We start from the raw sequence: 10012 nt of genomic DNA on the forward strand, positions 1-10012 counted from the left end.
ATCCCAGGGCCATTGGATGCTCTTCTTGGGTTGCCTGAGGAGCTGCTCCTGATGCTCTTCACAGGGCCTGCTATTGCCTTGCTTGACAAGACAGGAGGTGGCTGCTGCATATAGGAGAATAAATTATTTACGGTGCTTATTAGGCTGCAGTGTCAGATGTAATGTTCAGTCCTGAAGTATTTAGTGAGTGAAATTTCAAAGACAGGTGCTCAAACTCACTGAGCTCCTTTAAGCCTGAACTTGGAATCCAAATCTGAACTCAGTTATGTATTACACAATTATAGATCACAGCTGGTTCCTTAAAACAAGTGGATATTTTCATAGCACAAAATAAATAAAAAATTGCTCTCAGCACATGTTCTACATGTTTTTATAGTGTAAGTCTAGCTATCTGGTTTGTTGTTGTTTTTAATTTTTAGTGTTGTTTTATTTTTGTAGGAATTAAAAAAGACACTTCTTTGTACTTATAATAATGGCATAATAGTAATGAAGTCAGGCCACTCCCATTAGATCTATGGGGCTGTTTAATTGCTCTGCAAACACTAAGGGGTGCTAATAAGCTTGCTTTCAAGCATGTGTTCATATGTCAACACTTCTGCTTTGTCAGAAGCTTAAAAATGGAAACAGTTTTCTCTTTAAGAAAACGGGACCCAAATAAGGAGATGATGGAGTGGTGAAGATTCCTCTAGTGAGTCTGTTCCAGCTCATTCCTTAGAAAGGCTGCATATGAAAGATCAGAGAAGAGGCCAGTAGATCTGGGTTTCGTCCAGGGGTCTCCAGGTTTAAAGCTCTCTACAGCTACTTGAGCTCAGTTTCCCTCTGACTTGGCTGGGCACAACTCCTTTCTCTGCCCAACTCATAAAAAAAAAAATCTAAAAGTTTAGTCTTCAGGATTTTTTCAGTTGCGCGACAAACACAACCTATTCTTTAGCAAAAATGGAAGCTATCAAGAAAAAAATGCAGATGTTGAAGTTAGACAAGGAGAATGCAATAGATAGAGCAGAGCAGGCTGAAACGGATAAGAAGGCAGCTGAGGACAAATGCAAACAGGCAAGTAGAAATAAAATCACAGATTGTGCATGTGCTGTGGAAATAAGTGTAATTAAATATCGTGTTGCAACTCTGATTCAGAGAAAAATATAACTTGAACTTGGGTTTTTTGTTAATCTTTTGCCTTTTTAAGATGTTACGCTCGTACAGCCGGTGCTAGGTATTAACTTTTCAGCTATATTTGCAAATTTTTAAAGACTGTCTTGTTTAAGTTTTTTAAATCATACATAATTGCTTTAATTTTCTTGTGCTTATGATTCCATGGAAAAAACTTCACAGACTTAAAATCAAAACTGTATAGCTTGAACACCTGTAGGACTAGTGTTAATACCTCCTGAAGTCAGCTGTATCTAAAACTTAATTGAGCCTCTCCTTGAAGTGAATCAAGAAAGTTCACTTGACTAGTCTTTGGTATACAGGTGCCCCTTAGAGGTGCTGGCTGTGACTTGACAGTAGGTATGCTGTTATTGTTTTGTTAGGAATGATTAGCAATATCTTAATTTGAAAGCCCTAATTTTATCTGAATTACACAGATAACATTTGTATATTCTGTTGCTTTTCAGTGTTCTGCATTCTGGGTGTCTACCTCATGTACTTTCAGAATGATCTTGAAATGTATTTTGACTACATTCCAGTTTGTTATAGAACTTCTTATAAAATTCTCATGTCTTTTCCATTTACATTCTTTAAATACGTTTGCTTCTGCTACATCTTCCAGATTGCTCTTACGCATTGTTAGTGTTCATTTGGCCAAATGTTGCTTCTGTTCAAGTTCAGTTTGAGAACTTTGGGTGATAATCTTCCGTTCATGTAGCTAAAGCAACAGGAAAGATGCTTCCAAAAGGGTCGGCTGCTGCTGTCTTCCTCCCACCCCCAGCTTATGGAAAACTACTCTTCACTTCTGTTCCCTTACAGTAAGCTTCTGCAAGCTTCATACACCACCACGTCAATGTAGTCGCTGTTTCTTTCATAGCCTCTGAGGTGTTGATCAGATGCAGCTCTGCTGGGCCACACTTCTTCCCTAACAAATGTTTCTGCACTCAGTGGCAGAAGAGCCACAGCAGATTGTTATTCAGAGTACTTAATGGTGATTGAAATGCTCAGCCTTCCTTGGCGTTTAGTTAGCAAAAGTTTCCTACTAAGTGACACATTTGTGAGAATTTTTTAAGTATATGAGGATAATTCACAACAAAAAGCTAAAAAAGAGAAAACGAGTCTTTGATCTTATTCCTTGTCTACGAATTGTACACATTTTTTTTATTATTTTTTTATTTTTTAAATATAGGCACAGTACTCAAGTAGTGATTTTACTGTCATACACAAAGGAAACGTCACTTCCTTCATCCTGCTAGTTGTCCCCCTGTTACAGCATCCAAGTGAGCATATTCAGTTCTCTCACACTATCTGGTTACTCTAAAAGTATAGCAACATAAACACTGCTCAGGAATAGCACACTACCAAAAATGCTGTTAAAGCTATCTTTGAAGCTAGAATGAAGAAAATACGTGCCCTAAAACATAAACTATTTTGAGTGAACTATTTTGATAGCCTAAAGTTTTGTGGGGGCGGAGTTAAATTGTTAAATCTGTTTCTGTACAGACTGAACTGTTTTGTATCGCAAATGGAGCAGATGGGCTTGCAGGCGCACCCTTATCAGCAGCAAGCCTCCTGATAATGCAAATTCTAAAGGGAGCATGAGACAGTTTGTCACTAAACAGTCTCCCAGCAGGTTATAAATAGTATCATTGTAGTGCACAATATGGATTTATATGGTATGGAGGAGAGAGCCTGAACCTTATGGTGGGATGGGGTGTACCTTGTTGGCCCGCAATTAGCCACGGAACGATTCAGGGTGGAAGGGACCTCCAGAGGTCATCTGGTCCCACCTCCTGCTTACGGCAGGGTCTGTAGCAGGCCAGAACAATTCCCTCCTGCTCCCAAAGTATCACTTTAAGTGTCTTGAATGATGTGCAAAAAAAGAAAATGAAGGAATGATAACTACATTTTTCAAGCTATACAAAAATTAAAGTTTCCTAATAGATCACCAGGTAATGGTGTTAAACACAAGAATCCAACCTTAAAACGTTATTAATTATGCTGTAGAATGAACTGCTGCGGGATGTTGTGGAGTCCAAACTAGAAATGTGGTGTAAAAGGGACTACACGGAGTGTTAAACCAGATCCTGCGTGTGCAGTGATGAGGAGTGTTGTTACAAAGACAGCAGGTTTTTAATGACCTTTCCCTGGAACCTGCTACCAGTCAGGCTCCTTGCAGTAAGAGAATCTGGTCTTTTTGTGACTCTGTTATGATACATTGAAACTAATGGTAAAGAGGGGTTTTAGCCATGTTAAACTGTAGCTGATAACATGCCACAATGTTTTGTTTGTTTGTTTTTTCTCCAAAGGTGGAGGATGAGCTGGTAGCTCTGCAGAAGAAGTTGAAAGGAACCGAAGATGAGCTGGACAAGTACTCCGAGGCTCTCAAAGATGCCCAGGAAAAACTAGAGCAGGCTGAGAAGAAGGCCACTGATGTACGTACCTACATCTAACAGCTGTCTGTAACTACGCTGTGTTTTGCAGTGTGCAGGTAGTACGTTGATGATATGAATCGCTGAGAGTTGTTGTATTGCAGGACTTCAGTCAGGGGCTGGGATTGCAGTGTTCGGTTGCAGGTATGTAAGTCTCCTGCCTGCTCCAACAGCATGAACGCAGGCTGGCTGCTCAGCACCCAGCGCATGGCGCACAGCTGCCCTGGGGCATCGGCTGGGGTCTAGGGGCTTTAGGGTGACCTTACAGCACCGCACCAGCACGGGGGTGCTGGGGGGGGGGATTTCCAAGCCCCGGGACGCGAAGGGAGCTCCGAGGTGGTCCTGGAGCAGCTCAGAAGCGTCTGGGGGAGCAGCACGGAGCTGCTGCAGCTTTGGCTTCGGCTGGGGGCTGCCGGTAAACGGGGTACGGGGAGGACGGGGGACGGGGGGGGGGGGGTCGGGCCCGGAGCCGCGCCCGTCCCGGTTCCTCTGCGCTGACGTCACCAGCCCACCTCCCGCCACGTGACGTCATCGGCCCATTGAAAGGCGCGGGGCCGCGCGCCGCCACGTGCAGCACCTCCGCGCCCTGCCCGCCGCCCGCACCGCGCCCATGGCCGCGCCGAGCTCGCTGGAAGCGGTGAAGAGGAAGATCCAGTGCCTGCAGCAGCAGGCCGATGAGGCGGAGGATCGCGCCCAGGTCCTCCAGCGGGAGCTGGACCTGGAACGGGACCTGCGGGAGAAAGTGAGACCGCCCGGGCTGTGCCTGCTCGCCTCTCTCGGTCGCTCTCTCCCGGGCTGCCTGCTCCTTCCTTCCTGTCTCTGGCTCTCTCTCCGCTGGGGGGTCTCCTGGCTCTCCCCCCCCCGCCCCGTTCCTCAGCTGTCCCCTCGCTGCTCCGCTCCGCAGCTCCCCGCGGAAAGCCGCGATGCTGCCGCAGCGCCTCGCCCGCGCCGTCCTCCGGGGGCACCGGGCTCGGCCGGGGCGCCGGCTGCTTGCCGCTCTCGGGGCCCTTCCGTGCGGAAAAGGCAGCGATGGGCAGCGCGGAGCGGTTGGGAGTTGAGTAGGAAATCGGTGCTTAATTAAGGGAAAAGCGCCGCATGACAACGAGCCGAGAGTTCCCGCCTCTCGGCGCCGCACCGCTGGCTCCGGCACAGCTGGGAAATGTCCGAACTGCTGGAAAATAACTTCTCCCTCCTGGTTTTCACAGAGAAATGAGCGCTCTCCGCTAGCGTGCCGCTCTCCCGGGGCTGGACAGCTGGTTTCACTTAGATTTGTGTGTGATCAGCCTTCCCGGCATCTTCCTGCTATTTTATCACATGTCAGCGAGTTAGTTTTACCGTATAAGGACTGCGGGCTGCTTCTGGGAGAGGTGGAGCCAGGCTAACTCCAGCTTCCCAGTGGCCCCATCTCCATAGCTTTGGAATCTTGTTTAATTAAAATGGGACTTAAAAATGTCCTGTCTAGTGGAAGAAGTTGCAGACTGCCACGTAACAGACGCCAGTTTTCTCCATGATCGATGCCTTGTGTGCAAATCTAGTAAGTTAAGTATATAGCACTGGATAGAAAACAAATGAAGTGCTGGGTAATTGTGACTGGAGGAATCCTGTGTCAGCTTCCATTTGGATCGGAGGCACAGAAATCCGTTCCAAGAGGGTACAGCTATGAGCGGAAACCACATCCTCCAACTTAGGAGGAGCAGTCAGTAACCAAGTTTCAGAAGCTGCTGCAAAACATTTTGCAGAGTGTTTCACATAATGTGAAAAACGAGTGCTCTGGCAGGACCTATGGCCCATAAAAGTCCACTTTAAAAAAAAGCTGTTAATCTGGTATATGGCAATCATGCTCAGATTTGGGAAGACCTATACACTAAGTGATTGAGCAAACCTAGCAATTATTAAAGTGAGTCTTTTTCTCCACAAATAATGAGTGATTAAAGGGGCCATATCTTAATAAACATTATGAAATCGTGGACACTAATTTGTTCATATTGTGTGTATGCAAGCATTTCCCCCAACAACCTCTTTATTTGTTATATAGTCTGTCCTGAAACAAAAGGTAACTACTGCTCAGTTTATTCAATAATACATAAACAGACCTTATTATTAAGAAATGTTTATTGCCTAATTCCTTAAGTACCACAGGAAGCAATGAGAAAGGAAAGGGAGCTTATTTTAAGAACGTATTTAATTTTGCCCTATTTACGTTACAAAGAAGACTGACTCTCATGCTGCAGCCAACTGTATCCCCTGCCACTTAAAGATTATATACCATTGGCAGGCTTAGGAGGCCAAAGCAGCTTTAATTTCAGCAATGTGCTATGATAGGATATTACCATAATTTGTGATGGAAAATAGAAATCAAATGTGCAGCTTTTGGAACAAGCCTTTATGCAAACCATTTGGTTTTTAACTTTGAATTCTACTGATAGATCCAGCCATGTGAAGTGACCTGAGAAAGCTGCTCCATTTGCAATCAGTGCCTAATCCTTTGTTGTGTGGCAGGAATGACAAGTACCACTGAAAAAAGAAAGGAGAAGCACATACTCCATACCTTGACATTCCTGAGATGCCACAGTTTAAACAAACAAAAAGCAGAGAGAGAGGGGGGTTTTTAGAGCTTTCCTGCTGTAGCAAGGAGAAGCCTTTGCAATTGAAAGGAAAACTGATTAGATGTGAACATTGGCATGCACAGAACCTCAATTCTAGGTGGTTATTTCACGTAGGCTGAAGGTGAGGTGGCAGCTCTGAACAGACGTATCCAACTAGTGGAAGAGGAGTTGGATCGTGCCCAAGAACGGCTGGCCACAGCCTTGCAGAAACTGGAGGAGGCTGAGAAAGCAGCGGATGAGAGTGAGAGGTGTGTTTTCTTTTCTTTTTCTTTCTTTTTTTTTTTTTTTTGGTAGCAAACAAAAACAAATATACACAGCTAAAATATTCCGGTATCTATGTGTGCTAATGTATATTGGAGGTCAGAGACTCAGGACTAGAGGCACGGGGGGGAGGGGAAGGTTCTTAATTGAGTAATTCTGTTAGCCTAAAAGAACATGATAGTATGGTTATAATGGGATGCTTTCTAGTTATAAATATTGAATTCTGCTTCAGGACTTCTGAGATAAAAGTGCTAAAATGCTTCTACATTAAACACCCACTTTGATTTCTGCAGAGGAATGAAGGTTATTGAGAACAGAGCAATGAAAGATGAAGAAAAAATGGAAATCCAGGAAATGCAACTGAAGGAGGCCAAGCATATTGCTGAAGAAGCTGACCGCAAATATGAAGAGGTAAAAAGGCTGCCTAAATAAGGAAGTGATAAATCATATGGGAGAAGTGGGAACAACTTTGTTATTCTTCAGTTTAGTCATTCTTTGTATGCTTTTCACTGTGTGATAGCAACCTTTGAATACTCCCAAAAAAGGAATAACGTTAATGGTGATTTTAGCAGCATTTAAGATAATTAATTCTAAGAAGACTGAAAAGTAACTTAATTGGGGAAAAAGCCTGTGATGTCTGCAGGTTTGTTTTACTCTAGTTTCATTCAGAAGGGAAGCACAAGCATAGTGCTTTGAGAGAAACATGCAAAGGATAGCAGCTTGATACAATTGTTTTCTCTTTCCAGGTTGCTCGTAAATTGGTTATTTTGGAGGGTGAGCTAGAAAGAGCTGAAGAGCGTGCAGAGGTGTCTGAAGTGTGAGTAGCTTTACAAACACAGAACTAGTTTAGAATATAGTAAAGGTTAAAGCTACATTTAATTAAAAAAAAAAATCTACGGCTAGCAGAAAAGCATGTAGTATATTCGGAAAAGCTTTTTGCACCTTATACACCCAACTTTCTGCTTTCAGACTTAATAAATATTTTGTATCTTGTATATTTAAGACTTCTTGAAAGTAAAATTAAACCACAACAGGGAGAGTAGTAATTTCTCCTTTTTTTTCCTTGTAGTAAATGTAGTGACCTTGAAGAGGAGTTAAAGAATGTCACTAACAATCTGAAGTCTTTGGAAGCTCAATCTGAAAAGGTTGGTTCTTTAAGTAACATAAGGGATGGGGGCAAAGTCAAAACTTGTAATTAAAATTCATAGAAATAAGGGGGTTAGCTGACTGCCTGTGTAAAGAGACTATTGATAATGCTGAATTGGTTCTCTTACACTTCCAGACTTTTTTGTGCTGTATATGAAAGTAAGCTAGTGACTAGTTTTAAAATTAGTTTGAGATGTCTTGACAAAGAGGAAAAAAGTATGCAAAGGGTGTATGCAACTGTTGTAAAAGGAAAAGTGGTTATAAACAGTGGCCACGTTTCCACAAACATTTGTTGTTGCTGCCACAACTTCCCTTAAAGAGTGTTTGTTTTCACAGTACTCAGAAAAAGAAGATAAATATGAGGAAGAAATCAAGATTCTCTCCGACAAGCTGAAAGAAGTAAGTTTATCCATCCCCAAACTGTATTTTGGCATTTTTTTGTTTGTTTGTTTTTAACAGCACTCTTATCTTATTTGTTTTTTGTTGTGGTTTTTTTTTTTTTTTTTTAGGCTGAAACTCGTGCTGAATTTGCTGAGAGAACAGTTGCCAAACTGGAAAAGTCTATTGATGATCTGGAAGGTATGAAATCAGTTCTTGTTTTTCAAATCTTCAATTTCAAGTCAGACAACAAAGTCCTGGGAGTGAGTAATATATTTTATTGGGAAATGACAGAAGTATTCATCAGGTATATAGGTGAGCCAGCATGATAAAGCTGGTAATCCACCAGACATACCTGTCTGGCCCAGCTGGTACCTATTGGCCAAAGGGAATTTTGCCAAAAGAGGTTCTTTTCCAAAAACTTAGTAACAATAACCTCATTTTGGCTAACTCATACACGTATATGCTCAAACACCCTTTCAATTAATAATAAAATCATAGTCCTATTTATCCTGATTACTGAAAAATAAGTTTGTGAGATAATTTTTTTTTAAAAAAGGACATGTAGAGACCTGGCAGGTGGGTGTATTTTTGCTTTCATACTGGTACTCAATCACAGATTTGTTTTCTTCTTTTGTTTTCCTCCATAATTGCTTCGGTCGCTGCCTTCTGCCTGTCTCCGTGTCTTCTGCTATACACCTTTTCCTCTGGACTGTTTTTCTGCATTTCTTGCTGAAACATGCCTTCTGCCCTCGTGACTGATAGATGAGCTGTACGCTCAGAAGCTGAAGTACAAAGCTATCAGTGAGGAGCTTGACCATGCTCTCAATGACATGACCTCTCTGTAATTTGCACTTGTTTGGGGGGCGCTTTGACTTGCTGCATTTCTTAAGCTTTTCTTGCCTGTAATACCTGTCACTTCTGTGCAATCCAATCCTCTCTGTAAGAACCGAACTCAATAAAAACAAGATACCTCTCTGCCTTTCAGCTTTTGGGTTTCTTTCCTTACAATTTACCTAAAATAGACCAGTAATGACACTAAGTTCAGCTCCTCCACCCCAGGGTGCAGTCGATGCAGTCAGCACAGGTGGGACGGGCAGGGTGGTGTGGCCTAGGATATGTAGGCAACAGGGCCATGCTTGTCCCTGACAACTGCCATAGACCCCAGTCTCTCTCAGCACCCTGACAACCAGGAGAGAACCCAGGCTGACAAAGGCCTGGATTTTGGTATTCCCAAAGACAGGCCCAGCAGTGAAAAGCTTTGAGCTTACTTCTGTGCAAGTGCAGAGCTCTGCCTGGTTTAAAGTTGACGGGACAATTAAAACTGTAGGATGTGTCCTACAGGTCAGGTGATAAACCAAAATGCGAGTCTGGCACACAATGCAAGACATGCCCCAAAACCTCACTAAGTAAATTGCAAAAATAAATAAATAAATAAAAATGGTGGGGGGGTGATTGTTTCTCTTCAATGTCAAGGTAAGTTGTGGGTTTTTTTTATTATTATTTATTTATTTAAAGAATTTATATAAAGTTTTGTATTTAAAGAGACAAAAAAGATTTTAAGATTTTTATTTATTTAAAGAGAAAAGGCAGTAATGTGATGTGCATTTGAAGTCCTGTTTTTTCTCCTTTCTCCCCAGAAAAACTCGCCCAAGCGAAGGAAGAGAACCTGGGCTTGCACCAGACACTGGACCAGACACTAAACGAACTGAACTGTATATGAAGCGGGGAAGTGGAGCTCGGCAGCCCCCTGAGGCATCAACCCTCCCCTCCCGTACCGCGCCGCTCCTCCTTTTTTCCCTCTCTGTACCCTGGAAAACCAAAAAAAAAAAAAAAAACTAAACACAACAAACTTTTAAGTTATGACCAGTATCGAACCACGGGGGGCACCGGGAGGGAGCCTCGTGCGTTGGGGGCCGCCCCTAGCCCGACCTCCCCCTCAGTTCTGTGGGGTTTTTGTGGGGCCGGGATCCGCCTCCCGGCGTCGCCCGGCGGCCATTAAACGGTTCTGTCAGCCCCGCCTCGCCTCCGCTCCTCGCTCCC

General features: G+C 43.3%; 1 protein-coding gene across 4 annotated transcripts; it reads left to right on the plus strand.

Moving 5' to 3' along the window:
• Nucleotides 1-936: 936 nt before the first annotated feature.
• On the plus strand, nucleotides 937-9828 carry TPM4 (tropomyosin 4; the record flags this gene model as incomplete). Of its 4 annotated transcripts, none has more annotated exons than XM_084302476.1 (9): nucleotides 937-1050; nucleotides 3456-3581; nucleotides 6299-6432; nucleotides 6739-6856; nucleotides 7192-7262; nucleotides 7515-7590; nucleotides 7928-7990; nucleotides 8101-8170; nucleotides 9610-9828. In XM_084302476.1, 9 exons carry the CDS (start codon nucleotides 937-939, stop codon nucleotides 9690-9692), a joined length of 855 nt encoding a protein of 284 aa, XP_084158602.1. The 4 variants fall into 4 exon arrangements, with proteins under 4 accessions (XP_084158602.1, XP_084158603.1, XP_084158604.1 ...); XM_084302477.1 differs by lacking the exon at nucleotides 9610-9828 and adding an exon at nucleotides 8735-8817 and having other exon boundaries at nucleotides 937-1075; nucleotides 3475-3581; XM_084302478.1 differs by lacking the exon at nucleotides 9610-9828 and adding an exon at nucleotides 8735-8817.
• Nucleotides 9829-10012: the final 184 nt, after the last annotated feature.

The sequence above is a fragment of the Netta rufina genome (genome assembly GCF_964035555.1).
Source record: "Netta rufina genome assembly, chromosome: 28".
Lineage (NCBI taxonomy): Eukaryota > Metazoa > Chordata > Aves > Anseriformes > Anatidae > Netta > Netta rufina.